Source organism: Larimichthys crocea, chromosome III (genome assembly GCF_000972845.2).
Source record: "Larimichthys crocea isolate SSNF chromosome III, L_crocea_2.0, whole genome shotgun sequence".
In the NCBI taxonomy this organism is placed as follows: Eukaryota; Metazoa; Chordata; class Actinopteri; family Sciaenidae; genus Larimichthys; species Larimichthys crocea.
In genome coordinates this window covers 12,441,609-12,458,809 of record NC_040013.1, presented here as the reverse complement: position 1 = coordinate 12,458,809, position 17,201 = coordinate 12,441,609, and the positions used below count along the sequence as shown (strand labels likewise).

The 17,201-nt window shown below is 41.6% G+C and overlaps 1 protein-coding gene across 2 annotated transcripts in view; it reads right to left on the bottom strand.

Annotated features, from left to right (window-relative positions):
- Positions 1–17,201, bottom strand: part of mcu (mitochondrial calcium uniporter) — a 54,174-nt gene that overhangs the window by 17,780 nt on the left and 19,193 nt on the right. Inside the window, exon 2 of one of the 2 annotated variants that reach the window (XM_019270230.2) lies at positions 13,253–13,363. In XM_019270230.2, the coding sequence (XP_019125775.1) occupies positions 13,253–13,363 (111 nt within the window). Of the gene's footprint in view, positions 1–13,252; positions 13,367–17,201 lie in introns of both variants that reach the window. The other variant, XM_010730320.3, reaches the window with a different exon arrangement.

Here is a 17,201-nt window from a genome sequence, read left to right as displayed (position 1 = left end):
GTTACACACACGTACACACACACCCACACACACACACCACACCACGCATGCACGCACGCGCGGGCACATACACACAAATGATGCACAATTTTTTGATTCAGATTCATCAGGAATAATGTCCTCATACTTTAGAACTTGTCTGAAAATGAGGGACGGTTGTCTGCTCATTGTGAGTACAACATCAAACAGGAACTGCTATTAATGATTTAAATGTTAAAACACAAACATTATATATCCCCAAAGCAGTATGGGAACTGTAGTTCAGTCATCAGTCCCAAGTTCCCAAGTCCAAATGACCTCTTCAAATGGCTTGTTTTATTTGACTAACAGCCAAAAACCCATGATGAATAAGAAATATCCGAAGTCTCACAATATTTCTTCTGTCAAATCATTAATCGTGTTCAGAAAGATGTTGAAACATATGCAAAGGCAATAAATATGTTATTTTACCATGATTAGATAACAAGGCCCAAAGTTTGTGATTCTGGCTCTTTGCCAAAACTAACTTGAGGGTCAGATTATGAAATCAGGCAAGAGATAAAGCAGCAGAGGGAAAAGTGGAGCATCTTCACACCTTTAGCATCAGATGTGAGAGATAAATTGGTGATGACCTAGTCTATGCCTGTGCTCTGAACATGATTTTATTAATGTGGATTTTAAGAAATAATCATGAACTTTGAATCCTAGAGGGAATTTTTTTTGCTACAGGATTCATTTGAAAAGTTGTTGTTTTCTGAGCCAGTCTCACGGCTAGAAATCATGGCGGTTTGACAGACTATCCCGAGGCCAAACTTTGTTTAAACCTCGTAGATATGCTCTTTCTCCGTTTGCCTAAAGCAGCTTCAGCAGGACGCGTTGCAGTGGTCACAGGGACCACTGGCTGTCTTGGAGAGAATAAATGGAGGGTACTTTATTCTCAATTGAAGTGTTTTATCTTCCCCTATAATTAATGAATCCAAAAACATGGTAATTGCAGGCACAGATGTAGCTCTGCTCCCAGGGTGTGTTTACAAAGGGATAAACTATAATGGTGGGAAGTACAGCAAAGCTTGTCGGTACATATGGTAGTGGGAAGAGAAAGAAAGGGGGAGTAAGAAATAGAGGACAGTGCTTATTCAGCAGCATTGATTGGTGGCGTGTGATGTGAAGGAGCTGCAGCCTCCACCTTTTCACACTTTTGAGGTTTAATCAGGGCTGTTGGGATCAGCGCTCCGTGTGGATGTGGAAGGCTGGATTTGCATGCATGCTTATGAATGTCAGAAGGGTCACCATTACTTTCAAGAGAGGGAAATGCTGATCAACCTGAAGAGATGTAGGAAGAGAAATGAAAGAAGAAGAGCAAGGAGAAATTCTTTCTTTATAGGCTGCTACATAGTGAGGGGCCGAGTGTTGCGTGACCTGCGCTGAAATTAACACTGACACAAGCAGCTAGTGCCATCTGGTGTATGAGCAATCAAGAGGTCTTACTGTGCCTGCAGACTCCACACTCACACACACCCACACACACTGTACGTATGCATGATGCAGCTTTTCCATTTCCTAACCGCTCTGATCAGAAAAGTGACCCGAGGAAGCAGATGACGCTCCTCAGCCGGATTGAATCCTTCGAGGAACAGAGCTGTGAAGCACAATAGGCGAGAGCTGGCTGTCTTCTAGACTCAGGCGTGAAAGCCTGCACTGCTGTTTAATAATGCATCAGGTTCCAGTGCTGGTCCCATGGAGGGGGGTTGGTGTCAGCGTTGATGTGGGTTTGGGGTCCAACTGGCCCCTCTAAAGTAAGCTCACGTGTCACAGAAACGAATTCATTCACCGTTGACATCTTATCCCATGGATTAAGCGAGCCATGAGCTTGCATCAATTAATCAAAGCATGTCCAGGGTCTGGAAGGCAATTTATTTTGGAATAAAGATTAAGCTGGAATAATTTATATCTTGATTGTTGTTTCTTCCTATATCAACTCTGCATTGCAGTGGAAAGGTCAGATTGGCACAGGTTCTGTGGGGCACATGTGTTTGTCACGGTTTTCCCTCCCAATGTGTGAGTGGAGTTATTAATACAGTGGCATTCAACAATGTGACTGCAGATTTTATATCTGTTAATGGTTTTACCAGCCGAGGAAACAAACCGAGAGAAAAGGCAGCATTTTCTTTAGTAGTTACATAAGCTCGTCGGCCCTGAGGCGGAAAAAACGACAGTGATTACTGTCACTCTGTACTCAAATCCCTTTCTTCTGTAGCAATTGCTGAGTGCCCGTCTTATCTAGGTGTGTGTGCACTTATGTCGTATGTCTGAGGGGATGGGGAATCTGGGTGTGGGTGTGTGCGTGCAGGAGAATGTGGAGGGCGCAGCTGTGCTTTTCAACTTGTTTACCCCACAGTGGGAAATGTGGGCTCAAGGAGCTGAGGTGGGTGTGTGTGTGTGTGTGTGTGTGTGTGTGTGTGTGTGTGTGTGTGTGTGTGTGTGTGTGTGTGTGTGTGTGTATGTTCCAAATTGAATGAGATATGACTCCAAGGAGAAGCACGATTTTTGGTGCACATTAGCGCATCAGGCGCCAAGACTTTTAAAAGATCGTAGCATTCCTCCATGAGCTGTGAGTCACAGCCTCTGCTGTAGCTCCAGTTGTTGACTTTCTGTTGTTTACAGAATCCCAGCATGCACCTGCTCCTTCTACCTTCAGCACCATCTTTATTTCATATCTCTCCTTCTGCACGATAGGGCACCTCACAGTTTAAAACCCTTATAGACTAAATAGTGAATAACAATGGAAATAATTAATAACTGCAGGTAACAGCTTTAAATTTGATATACTACATTCTTTCCACACTCCTTTACAAAAGTTTCTAAGATCTAAAATCTTGAATATTTTGAAAAGGTACAAAGCCTTTTTTTTACTGTGCACTGAATTAAATGTCAGCTGAGACCAAACATGAGGTAAAATGTCTAATTTAAATTTCAAGGCAGCCAGGTGGCGAATAATCTCGATTGGGGGTTGTATCTTTTTTCTAAACTTCTTCATCTAAACTTTGTAGCCGGTGATTTTCATTCTCTAAGTGGACAGAAGAATAGTAACACCCTGCTTTACCCTGCAGGCGCTGAAATTACTCACACAGTCAGACTACATTCCTAGCAGTTCATTCCTGTAGTGATGGATGGAAGAAATGAAATGTACCAATCGATAAATCATGGGATCGTCATGGGTGTGTGTTCACAGGGCATTTTTTAAATATCAGGAATCATCTTTCAAATGACTCTACATATGTTTTCTCTCTCTGTATGTTGAGAACCACGATGGGATCTGGGGGCAGTTGTAATAACCTCCAAATCCTAGTTAATATGACAGCTGCTGCCATAGATGGTCAAAAAGTATCTAGTAGAGTCATTTTACCAGTATTCCTATGATGCAGAGCTGACCCTGTATGCTTGTGTCTATGCTCTCTGAGGGGATGTGAGGTGACATTCAGGGCAGGAGCTGTTATTTATGGAGACGCTGGCCTGGGAATGTTGCTTTTGAGTAACTCTGACAGTGCTCTCCCTTCTCTGAGTGTCTTTCTTAAGGCCCTCCATGTCTTGAACATCACTTGGAATGACTTGTAAAGGTATAAATTCGAAGTTAAAAATACTCAGAATATCAATGCTTGAGCCCAGCAAACTCAGTGTTTAACTAACAATCTGCAGCATTAGTGGTCTAGTCTTGTGGCTGGTTGGTCCATGGCGGTGACCAGAAAATCTGGGAAAACTGAATTCACAGAACTGTAACTCCCTGCTCTGTGTCAATGAGTCTGTCTGATTTGCACTGTGCTACAGTCCACATAGACATATGGCGTGCAGACATGCCAGAGCTAAAACTGGGCTAACGAATGCCACTCAAACCCAGACTGGACGCTGCTAAAAGAAGTGAGGGGAGGCTGCAGCACGACTGACTCCCACAGAGCTTGGGAATACACTGCCCTCCTCATGTGGACATTGCAAAAGCTTTGATTCGTGACCTTAATTTCCTCCGTGATGATGATTTACTAGTTTAGAGTCAACGTGACAGACAAACATGATCAGGATTGGATGGATTTTTTCCAGGATGTATGCACGACTAGACCCAATTTAGCTGTTTCAGTGGCACAGCTCAACCCTCTGCTAGGCAATTAAATAGTTTCATTTGGTAGGCTAACACTATATGCCTGGTTATTATACCTCTTCCATATGCATGGATGTTTTCCCCTCGCAGAGAATATAATAAATAGAACCAAACAAGTGGCTGCTAGTTTCACATCTAGAGCCAAGTGTGCGGCGGTATAAATGTTCCTCCACAGCAGCGTTAAATCAGTATTTACAGATCTGTGTCACACAGCAGTAGTAAAAAAAATATATTCATGGCACCTGGCTTGTGTAGAGTAACTTGTCTTGACTTAATATCTCAACCTCAAATGCTGACTGATCTACTGTACATGAAAAAAACTCTACAAATGTATGTCGGGGGAATTAATCACTGCAGCAATATGTGAAACAGCTAGTCTTTTCTGCACCGTATATGAAATAAATAAAGTTGTATCATCAAACAAAGATAATATTAAACCATGTTGAGATTCAAATGACTCTATAATGCTGTGGAAGACTGCATTTTAAGGACAGGAAGTCTAGGTTGTTTTTCCTGTTGGGTCCTATTTGTCTGTTAATAACAACAAAAGCGTCACTCCAAGCTGTTCACAACAAGCATCAAATATTCACAGGTCCTGTGCAATGGGGCCTTGTGGGGAGCAGCCCGCTCTCACACAGATGTTGGACAGTTTGCAGGAAAGGCCAGAGTCAGTGAGCTGTCCATCATTCTTCCCACCTGCAGGGTCAAGGGAATGGAAGTCACAGCAGTCAAATAAGCAAACAGCCCTGGTTTCCAGATCTCAAAGGGTTGGTGGTGCGGCGTGTGATGGGATGGTCCCTGCGCCACGAGTCATGACAAACACACCACCATGACTCACAGACCACACAAGGAGGAGGAGGAGACATGGCAGACAATACTGAGCATTGTCACATAAGGTCAGCTGATATTATTGCTGGAACAGGCTGCATAGTCAAAAACTATTTTGTTAAAGATTGTCCCAGTCCCTTCATCTCGTCTCCAGCTCTCTGCCCTTTCATCTTTCATCTCGCCTAAATAAAATGATGACCTAAAATTAAAGCAAGTTAGTCATCCTCCCTAATGCTCTGACAAAAAACGTCTCCATATCTCTCTGCCCTCATGCTCCTATTCATAATATCTTAATCCTCATCATCAAAATGCAGCTCATTATGCCGCCTTTCCTCCTCGCTTCCTCCCTCCAGTAGGATTTTTTTCCCCCAAAGGCTTCCTCCATGACTCGACCCCGAATCGCTATTGTTCCTGTCCATTGTCCTCTCTCCCTTATTGCAGTGCAGGATTCAGTCTAGCTTGGATGTTGGCAAATTAACTCAGGCAAGGACACCCATCCCCATCAGGTTGCCTCCTACAAAGGACTAACTGCTGCAGCTCTGCTTGCTTCACATGGATGCTTCCAAGATAATTCAAGTGATTCAGGTACCTTCAAGCAAAACATGGTGTAACAGATGTTAATAATGTGTATGTTAACTTAATTTCCAAAGGGCTACTATTATTACAAACTAGAGGTTTAACAGACGTGATCCCCGTCTTTCTTAAAACAATGCCTTACGGCGTCACCTCTGGCCGAGCTGCCAGACACAGCATGGCTCAAAGCATGATCGCTGGGGTTAACTGGAATGATGCTACCACAAGACCTTTTCAACAACTATTTGGTGATGTGTGCAGTGCAGCCAATACTTTTACATTTGAAAATATCAGCTGTAAACATCATATTTTCTCATCAGTTTCAAGACCAAAGCTTTTCTGTGGACTCATCATTTTGCAGACATTCAAGCTCAAGGTGGAGCCCCACATAAATACCATTTCTGACTATGTGATTAGCTTATAAAGCATTTATAAAAAGATAGCAAAGGGGAAGTTCGTTCTTATTCACATTTCTGCTATAGCACAGAGCTGCTCTGTGTCTGAGTGTTTTTACATTTACATTATAGACATCACCTGCTTCCACCTCACACCTCAGAGGTGAACCAGGAAATTCTTGTGTTAAGATTATTGGAAAGGGGGCTTGTCAGGCTTGTCAGCCCCCCTGTAAGCGATAAAAACACAGAAAAATCAATCAATAAAGCAGTTGTGTGTGGCATATGCTGTTTATTACATTATAAAAAAAGAGAGGATGAAAAAAAAAGCAAATTAACATCTAATAGATCTGTTGAGAAGGTTTTAAATTTATTATATTGAGATTGTAATCACGTTTAATTACCATGTTTTACCATTGTAAAAACCTGGGAGAAAATGGAGATGGAGGTAGCAGGTGAGTGACGAAGCCCAGCTGGAAATGCTGATAATGTTATGCAACACACCTAGCGTTATAGAGCTGTAACCATAAAATTGCTGTAGTGCTATTTGTGTATTTATTAGTCATTTTGTGCAACAGCCAAGAAATGATATTCCTGCATATTTATTACAGGACATTTTAGTGAATACCTATCCTTGTTCATAAGTAAAATTAGTTTTTCTTCTAAATAAGTACATGAAATATGCATTCTTTAGATAAGTGAACATGGACTGATACAAGAATACTGTTAATGTTGTATTTAATAAGATTTCACAACAAAAAGGGACCGTTTTATCTGCAAGGCTGTGAAATTCTGTTCCCAGCATCAGTTTCTGATTAAAGCATCAACTCCACATGATGTCCGACCGAGATTCAGCCACACGCAGATTGTATTGCTGCAACATGCACGACTCCATCATGACAGTGTTTACAAACAACTTTAGTCATCAAAGTTGTTTTCATCTATTTATGAAGAACGTGCAAAAAAAAAAAATCAGAATCATATTAGCCTACTGCGTTTTTGATAATATTTCAATAAAAACTATAAAATGCTATCAACTGTCAGGGTATGCAGTGCTGGAAAGTAAATCTTCATTGCTGCATCATCCATCTAAGAAATGAAAAAAATCACAGTCCTTTCATTCAATTGATTTTTTTGCCCATCCCTACTAAACAACACAGATTGACAATATTTAGAGTACTCGAGGGAGGACTCAATCCATCCACAAGACAGAAGTTTACCATGAATTCCTACTTGTTCTTTTAAGATGAGCATAACGTTTTACAAAGCAGTCATGACTCTGATGAGTTAAGAAGTCAAAGGTTCACTGACAAGTGAAAAAAATGAATAATCTAATGTACCGGCAGAGAAATTCTTGATAATAACACGTTTGCTCTAAACGAAATTCTCATGAAGGCCTTTTTAATGATTAAAAAAAAATCAATATCCACGAGTTTTAGGAGAGATCTTTACATAAAGTTTAACTGTAGGTGTTTTGAATATAACTTTAAGAGTGGTGATGTCTCATTTGGGAGTAACGCCCTCACCGTTAATATCCCAGCTTCACTGGTTTGGTTGCCAATATTTAGTCATTTCCAGGCTGCCTTTATTGGTCTTCACCCTGCAGACCCACTGCTTGAAGATGTAAACCAAAATAAGAACCTCAATAAACCAATATCTCCTTTTGCTGAAATCATATCCGTGCAATATCTGTGAAAACTACCGACAAAGAGACGCACACAAAAGAAATCAATAATTTAATTAGACACAGTGGTGATATCTCAGCTTTACAGGTAGTTTTAAGCTTAACTAAGCCGACTTCTATTTGTGTCATGGTGGAAATAATCAATTTGATTTGAAGGCAACAAACTCAATGGCACGAAAAATTCACACAAAGGAGTTATCAGATCTGAGCCTTTTCTCACATTAGCTGACAAATGACACTTGTGATAACAACGGACTCTTCTCACTGTGTATTGCCACTCAAAACAGACAATGGATGGACTTGGCAACATCCTAATGAACTGCTCAGTTAATTAGAGCTGAACAAGTCTGCAAGTGTAGCTGTTCAGGTGGAGTGGGGGATTATACATGTTTGTAGGAGGTGAACTCCGTCTGTTAACAGCAGTGGTGCAATTTTGTAACCTAAAAAATGCAAATAAGCTCATATAAAACCTGGTCACAGCAACAAAACAGTTCCTTCCTTCCTTCCTCATTTATTCCTCCTTGCCTTTTCCTTTCCCTGCCAACCAGATTTAGCTCACTCTTCCACCTGCCCCGCTGGGAGAGTCAGGACTGTACACAACAATCAGGAGAGGCCTTCAGCACAAAGCCGGCAAGTCCCATCAATCTTTAACTTTATCAGCTCCCATTATTAGTCTCTTCCTTCAAGTGAGCTGTACACACCTTTACATATGGCCTCTCGATTGTAGCATGGTCAATTAGGAAGGGCTGTAGGTTAACGTGCTGGGATTAGGAAAGAAAAAGGTTGTGCAACTCAGATGTAGTAAATAATGAGGGTGTGTTGTCAGCTCCTTCAAATAGGTGGAGCTAAGACTTAGTAATGTACAACAAATATTGATCGTGTAACATGAAAAAAGATCATATGGATTGGTTTTGTCACACTTATTAATGGATAATCTACACGCTGAAACTAAAGTCCCTCAGTTGGAGCCTTTGGGGGATGTAAACAGGAAGTATAATATTGCAATGGAGGCAGTAGGTTAGCTGTGCATCTTTCTACAATCTCCAAGGATTTATAGATATTTATTCACAATGGAAACAATGATATCCTCGAGCAGTGTAAGTCATACTAAATCTAAAAATATGTGCGTCTGTGTGGTAAGATGTGACCGAGTTTAAGACTCGAATTACAGCAATTCACCTCAGTTAACTCCTAGTATCTTCCACTTATGTTCCTCCCTTTCCTTTGCTGCTGTGTGGAGGCGTGCCACACACTTTGAAAACCTCGGCCTCAAGATGAATGAAAGAAAAGCAAAGGCGGGGCGATATATGGCACTATAAAAGAAGAATGATTGATGATTTGTTCACAGTGGATATATATATGAACCACAGAGAGCAAGGACAACTTGAGCAAAACCTTTAAGACTTTTTTATTTTTATTTGATTTTCTTCAAAACACCTTTGTGACATTATACAACTAAAAGTAAAGCAGGTTTTAAAGACTGCAAATACAACCTAAATCGCTCTCTGACCCTAACTGGTGAGTGACAAGCGCAAAGTTCGGACTTTACACTGTTTATGCCAGTCAGAGTAAATGGAGAGTATAGAACTCGACTTGATACCATTAAAGGCAAGAGAGGAGAGAGGAGAGGAGATGGAAACATGCATGCACAGAGAAATACAAAGATGCAACAAAATTGCTTGTTTGATAAGTAAAAAGGTAGTTAGGGGGCTTTTCAGTTAAAAACAGTAGCAATTGTTTCATAAAACTGTCCATTTCCCAACTCCACACCACTGATTCAAGCCTGTACGACGACCTCTCTGCGTCTCTTGAACTACACTCACTTTCCAGGCATTGGACAATGTGTGACTGCCCAAAGATGGTTACTCACAAAATCTGCCGAGAGCGGGAAAGAGCAATAAACACTTGAACTGACTGAACAATTGTATTTTTCGACTGATCAATGCCTTCCCTGCTCTCCTTTTTATAAGGAACATTGCGAGACAGGGCAGATATTTTCTCAGGCAGAAGGAGAAACCCTTTTGACAACAAGTTTGAAGTGCCTGTCAAGTGTTAGCTCGTTAGCTTGCTCAAGAGCTCTGCAGACTGCAGTCAGAAAACGCCACCTCCCCTGCCCTACCCATCCTTATCAGCTGCCAGTCTGACAATTCTTCTTTATTATATTTCACATCGTCCTGCTCCATCTATCTTATCTTACCAGCAATTTATCTTTGCGTACTATCACACACTAAGTAATATGAACTGGCCAGTTTCCAGTGAGGATCCCGATAACTTGTATTTCTATGTCATTTGGATTTCTCTCTTCACGCGTCGCCGTGACATCTGACAACTCCAACTCCAAACTGCCACGGCTCCCATCTGTAGGAGCTGAGTCGCAGATGGGTCGAGAGGTCCGTACATGAATTGTGCTGCTGAGAATGGGTCTGTGTGTGTGTGTGTGTGTGTGTGTGTGTGTATGTGTGTGTGTAGCCGTGACCCATCAGGCCTCGTGGGAAGCTGCAGCTAAACTGATGGATGCCAAGGAACGACAGAGGGAGGAGGGAGGGAGGAGAGGGGAGAGAGAGAGAGAGAGCGCTGGCTTAGCCAAGTAGGAGACAAGTGCCTGTACTGCAGCAATGCAGGAGCAAGGGGAGAAGGATGTCAATGCAATGAATAAAGTGTTGACTGAAAAACAATGCAGTACACAAACGCCGATGTCGGCGCAGCAGGTATGATTTGATTCGACGAATGCAAGGCTAACAAGTTGATTATCATTGTACAGGAGTTTTTTGGTTTCTGTCACCGTTTTGCTGATGTATCCTCCTTCTACTGCAGTTATGACTATATCATCCTCAGCCCTACCTAGCAGAGACAACAAGCCCTGGCAAGGCAAACACTCCCTGCTGAGCCTCCTGTGTCTCCTCCCTCCCCTGCCCTCTGAACAAACAGCTCTCCCTCTAGAGGCTACGTGACATGGAGAGGGACACTCGGGACTATTGACTAGCTCCCTTTCAGCTCTGTTGTTTCACCCCGTTGTGAACAAGACCTTGCTAGGATAACCCACTGCTGATGTTTTTACTTCCCAGCAGCGTAAGTAATGTATACATTTCCTCTGATCTCATTCGCCGACCTTCCCCCAATGCCTCGACAAGCGGCCCGCTGCAGTAAAATGTAAACACAGACCGAGGAAAGCCTCTGCTCATTTTTCACTATACAAACCTTCCCCCTCCCTGTACAAACGTGTGCCTGCCTTCTCTATTTCATACAGCCCAGTGACACATAAATACACATGCACCAGCACAAACAAAGCGCTCTGAAGAGGAGGTGAGCTAATGCACTACTACTCCAAAGCAGAAGGATTGCAAGCACTCAAGGAACAAATGTCCTGTTCTAATCATAAAATTTTCATCCCGTGCAAGCTTGTTGGTGAGCCAAGTGCATTTCCTGGTGAAAAATGTACACACTTAACCTTGAGCTCTTTAACATAATGCGTCTGCTTTATTGGATTCTTGCTGGACCTTACTCACAGGAATACCAAGTGCAAAGAGTTGTGGTCAGGCCATGCCAAGTTGGAGAAGAGATGAAGGACGCAGCAGCAGCAGCGACAAGAAGTTCTTCTGCCGGATCTTATGACTGGTCGTCATGTTCCATTGGGAGGACGCTGACATGACACCTTGTGTGAAAGTAATGTAATCCTCAAGTGACACGCACACATTTAAGGACCTGCATGCTTGCTTGAAGGCCTGTTAAGGACTTCATGTGCACTCCAATTTCAAAGATCATTCTTGACCAAGAAAAAATAAAAAATACACATAGTTAAAAAACAAAAAACAAAAAAACAAAATCTGACCTCAGTTCATTCTCAAGTTCATATAAATGAATCTTTGAAACTCAACTTTTGTGACATATGTACGATACATGTTTGATATACACATGAAAATATACTTATATCACAAATATTTAGAATATTTTTGAATTTTTACATTTATTAATTGTTGCACATTAGCCTTTAAGCTTTTGAATTTTTACATTTATTAATTGTTGCACATTAGCCTTTAAGCACATCTGCTAGAGTTTACCGGCACTGCATTTCACTGCACATAATGAATATATGAATATGTTGCTTTGTTGTGCTCAAAAGCGCCAGAAAAGGCTAAAAAATAGTCCACGTAAAATGCTGTTTTCAAGGTCACAAATGAAACTTATGTACCACACAAACAGACTTCAGGCTCCAACAATGCAACAACAAACATTTACAATACTTTCAACAATTTGCTCCAAGTATGTTGCTGCAACATGTCTTCCACAACCAGATGGCAATAGTCAATCATATTTATAACCGAGGAAAGAATTCATTTGACATTGATGTCACGCTACAGGGCCCAGCATGAGACCTGAACACAATACCACAGACTCATCCATTACACTATTTTGTCTGAACACATTTCCATCTGAAAGCCTTATGAGTTCCAGACAGTGGCAAGTGTATTAAACATGTGCAAGACAATTAAATATCTTGTGATAGCTTCTGTGACTCTCATTCAAATGCGCTGGTGTAAAAAAAGAACAAATAAACTCCCTTCATGCGGCACTAATCATTATATTCAGCCCTGTTCAGTTGCGTGAGCACACGGCTGTAGGCTGTTCCTGTTTCACACACACAGCAGTGCTGCGGTGAAACGACATGGTGGGACGCTTTTGATAAGTTTGCTTCTCACATCAAAAGCCACATGTAACCGAAACAGCTTGTTCTCCACTGTTACATGGCGCACTGTATTTGCAAAACTAGCTGGTGGTTATAATCCAAATACATACTTGTCAAAGTGTTGATTTGCAGGCCGTGTTTCAGTTTGATGGGAAACTGGCTTTATGTCAACAACACTGAATCAAGGCAACGACACCCCGGTGGAGAGGTCGCTTTGAATAGTGGGATATTTGAATACATTTGAATAGATCTCTTCTGGTAATGCCTTTATCAAAACGCTGCCGCCCAGTGACCTCATCTACCTTCAAAGCGTTCTCCTTAACAGGCTTCGCATGCTAATTACTGGTAAACTGAGAATAATAGAAACAATAACAGATGACTCCCTTGTCAAAATGGGGACAGGTGCTGAAGGATTGTTAGGATTTAGATGACATGAGTTTTTATAGTAAACATTAATCCAAAAATACATCTAGTCTGCGGCTGCCAACAGAAAATATTTTGCGTTGGACGTGGGGTTTTGTACCGTTTTATTCCATCAGCTTTTAAAAGATCACATAGGAATACAACAAACCATTGCTCCTGATATTCTTAGGATAGCTAGGATAGCTGGCAGCTTCTTAATGCAGAATGACGCAGGTTACACTGACTGCCAATATCCAAGAGGCCAATATTGATCACATCTCCAAAACAATGTGAAATCTTGGCCTCGTAATGAGACAATAATATTCTGACTGCCCTTTAAAGTGACTTTAAAAACTGCAAAAAGGGTGATGAAAGTATCACAAAGAGCTGACGATGCTGTTGCTCCACATCACCACACACACACACAACTGTGCTAATAGTCATGGATTTGCACTGGAGGCCGTATGCCACCGATATTATTAATGTCCAAAATGAGACTGTGATTTTCAGTCGCTTTTTAATACACACATATGTAAATGCATGCAGGCAGGCACACTAACCTGTGGAGACAGGGCACTGGGAGGCTGGGTGAAGAGTGTGGAGTGGGCTGCTGACCGTAGGCCATGTGCTCTCCTGACAGTCTGACGGGTGAAAGGAGCAGACAGTACCTCCTGCTGAAAAAGAAGACACAGAGAGACAAAATCGTCAAGCTGTGGCGCATGATCATTAGCTCAAAGTGGGAACAAAGTGTTTGGGATAGTGAAATGGAAAATAGCAAACCTCATGCCATTTTCACAGCCGCCAGTACATAACTATGAGCTCAAAAGAGGCTTAAAATAATGAAGCGTGAAAGTGGTAGTTGTGTTTTATTTTCTATTCCCTTCACAGGCCGGGGCAATTTCCCTTTTTGCCGCAATTTGAACGAAGCGTGTGGTCGGACTTGTGGAAGTGCAAGACAGCAGCAACTATCAAGCAGAACTTCCTGTATACGTGGGAGGGGGGTGCGGTAGACAGCCTCAGCTGCTGCGACTGTCAATCAGCTGCAGAAGAGCTGACCAGCCTGCAGCTGCTTCACACCTAAACCAGGATTAGCAGCGTGATACATATTCACCATGTATGAACGAGTGTTATCACACTGGAGGTAAAGGCAAAAATGTGGCTGCTCTGGATGTGAGCGTTTGTGGGGCTTCTTTGGGTAAATAGAGAGATTTCCAATTGTGTGTTTGTGTGTGTACACAGGCAGATGTATGACAGAGGGTCATGGTAGACTGGAATGACTAAAATACATTCACCTTCAAGTTAGTGTGAGCACTCAGATGTTGCCTGCCTCCCAGCGCTGAGGAAAGATAAGATGGAGATAAAGTGGGATACTCTTCCATTATAAACACTGAGAGCACCTTGACAACAACGACTATCTCAACCCATTACCTTCTCATATTAGACCCATGTATGAGGACTTGTTTAGCCTCTGGGGCGAGGGTCTGATCACAGACACTTTTTCAATACAAGCTGCTTAGCACTTTAACACTCCACAAACCTGCTCACGGCACTCTACGGTAAGCAATAACAACTAAAAAGGTCAGGCATACATTTTCAAAACCATCCACCATCTCGAGTGCAAGTTTAAGAGGCACCATTCGATTAGGACTGGATTTACTCAATCCTGAATAAGACGTGCTAAACAGAGTTTGAGAAGACGGTGAACAATAAAAAGATGATAATGTTTAACACCTGCATCGTTCTCATCTGGAACTGAAATGCGCATATTTCCCAAAATGTCCTTCACACACAGTTTGAATTTAATTGACAAGAGGACAAGGGGAGAACATGGAACCTCCACGCAGACGCCACATGTGGCTGATGGAGTCCAGCTGTGACGTGACAGAGCTAACCACTAATCCTCCATGCTGCTAGTAAATGTAAGCTATGCATTAATTAATCAATAGTAATCACTGAAACAGCCTACAATAAGAAGGCTGGCATAAGAAGCTTTGGTATCGCAGTAATTCTCTAACGGCTGTGTCCTTTCTGCTATCAGAGCTTCATTCCATCAATGGATGTGTGCGTAGCACCTTCTCTCTCTACATGTTATATTACAATTAGCTACCTTTCATTTAACGACTTTCAGTCTTGGTAAAGGCTAAAAGAAATATAATAAAATAATATGCCCGTTTTTGTCTGCATCCTTAATAGCTTATATCTTTACACTTTAGCTCTGTAGCTTCTCTCAGATGAATCTATTCAATAAAATACCTAAATGTACTTCTCAGCGTGCAGTTCTGCAAAGGTTCAGGACCAGTAAAGCTCATACATTAGCCACCCTGGAGAGGTGCTGTGATCAGCAGCGTTGATGTCATTTCTTTTCCTCTGGCTCTCATTTTCTACGACTGCAAGCATGCAGGATTAATTCTTAAAACGACTGATGAAGACACTTAATGAAACACACTTTTAATTGTTCATAATTGTGTTTGATGTAGAATTTCCGACACAAACTGGGGCTTTCAAAGACTTTTAGACACAGTGTCCTCAATATTAAGATAGGCAATGGACCTTGGTACTAAGATAGCATGTTGCAGTAGGATTATTGCCTCTTTCTTATCTACAACAAGTCAGGCATAGAACTCATAGGAGGGGCCTGTATTCACGACTCCAGTGAGTATAAAAAAAAGTGTCCATGAAGTGCCAAGAGAGTCTCCTCAGGTCTGTTATTGTGGAGGAGGAACAGCGTTTGTCGAATTGTTTTACGCTGTGATGAGGGACTGAAGTTAGGTCTCTGCCAAGCAACCAAACAGACTCATTTTCATTCTGGCAGCGAATCCAAGCTGCAGCAATACAATTACAGAATAATATGGCAGTGTGGGTCAATAAGATCTCGTTCAAAAAACTACACTACAGGTTTTACTTATTGTGCAATAACCCTGAGCCTAAGGTGCCCAAGATAAACACAACATTGAGAATGACCCTGAAAAAAAAAACAACTTAAAAAAATGACTTCGACTGGTAACACAAATGAATTTAGTCACCAGTGCCTTCCAATACACACATACGTTACTGAAATGTATGTCGCTTTATAAAACGTTAGAAAAAAGCCAAAGACAGAAGTTAAAAAATGATGCTTGTCATGTCATTTAAAAATGTGTCAAATTGTATTTCTGAAAGTAGAGAGAAGAAAAAGGCTGCGGTGACCTCTCTGCACCACCAGGACTGCAGCCCAGGGAGGGGAGGTCCCATCTATTTCTGTTGATTAGATTGCCACAGAGGACAACAGCTGCTCTCTCTAGATACCAACTGCAACACATCAAGTAGGATCATACAGAATGTATACACACACACGCTGAAAAACACACCACTTTATTCTCCTGGCACGAAAAGGCACCAGCTGGTTAAGTCCCTACAGACAGCGTGGATAAAACACTATAAGCAACAAACAGGTGAAGAGAAAAAGGAGGAAAAACGTCCTATATTGTTTCCCAGCCAGCAGAAAAGTACATTTTCAAGAATTCACCACTGACTGGAGTCAGACATATCTTAAATAATACAAAAATATTGTCAACTTGATATTTAACCGTGATATTTTTCCACATGGAGCAGTGTGAGCGGAAACACACTGCAGTGAAAAGGAGGGTAAGAAGACTGCAAAGTGTAGGATGAAGGCCAATTCAGAGAGTACTCCCTGCGATTGCCAAGTGTCAGTTTCACTTGGTTTGAATCAATGAAAGAATCTGAGATGAGGGCGATGATTCACAGGCCGGGAACCAGGATAGCATGTCAACAAAGATGGCTAATATAAGTCTTGGAAATGCAAGTTTGTTTTTTGTTTTTAGAAACCAAGGACAACAGGGTGCTCAAAAAGAGAGTTCTTCTATTAAACGTATGTATGAAATATACAAAATGATGTATTTTACAATTATAAAAAGTTAGAATTTTTGGGTTTTGGGATAAATAAAAGTCGAATCACTCTAAAATAAGTTCTGTTTTTTATTGACAGCCTGACCTGCAACAATGCCTAGTTTTCTGAGTAACTCTACTCTTATATGAAACAAAACACAATGTCTATTAACATCATTATTTCCCAGCAGTAGCTTAAGAGAAGCATGTTAAGGACACTGCTAGGGGAGTTTCAAACATAGACTGAGTGGCTCTTTTTCATTTTATGTTTCCAAAGTTGAATCACATCACATGTCACACTTCCAGGACAGAAACATGCTTCCTACTTCTCATCATAGTGAGGAAATAAGCGTCTACTGGCTGCCATGTATTGATTTACTGTTTGACTTGAGGCGCGGTGTGTTATGAGCTCCACCGATCACACGTCAAACCTAAATTCTGCAGCCATCGTGGTCTTCTCAGGTAACTCCTGTCTCACCAACTCTTTATCCATCATGCTTCACATGTCAGTCCGCTGTCTGACATCTGAGCGCTGTCTGATCCGCAGAAACAAATACAGTGTTTACATGAGCTAAGGGCTCCAGCATTTTGTCACCTCTGCACATTCCAATATGTGTGAAC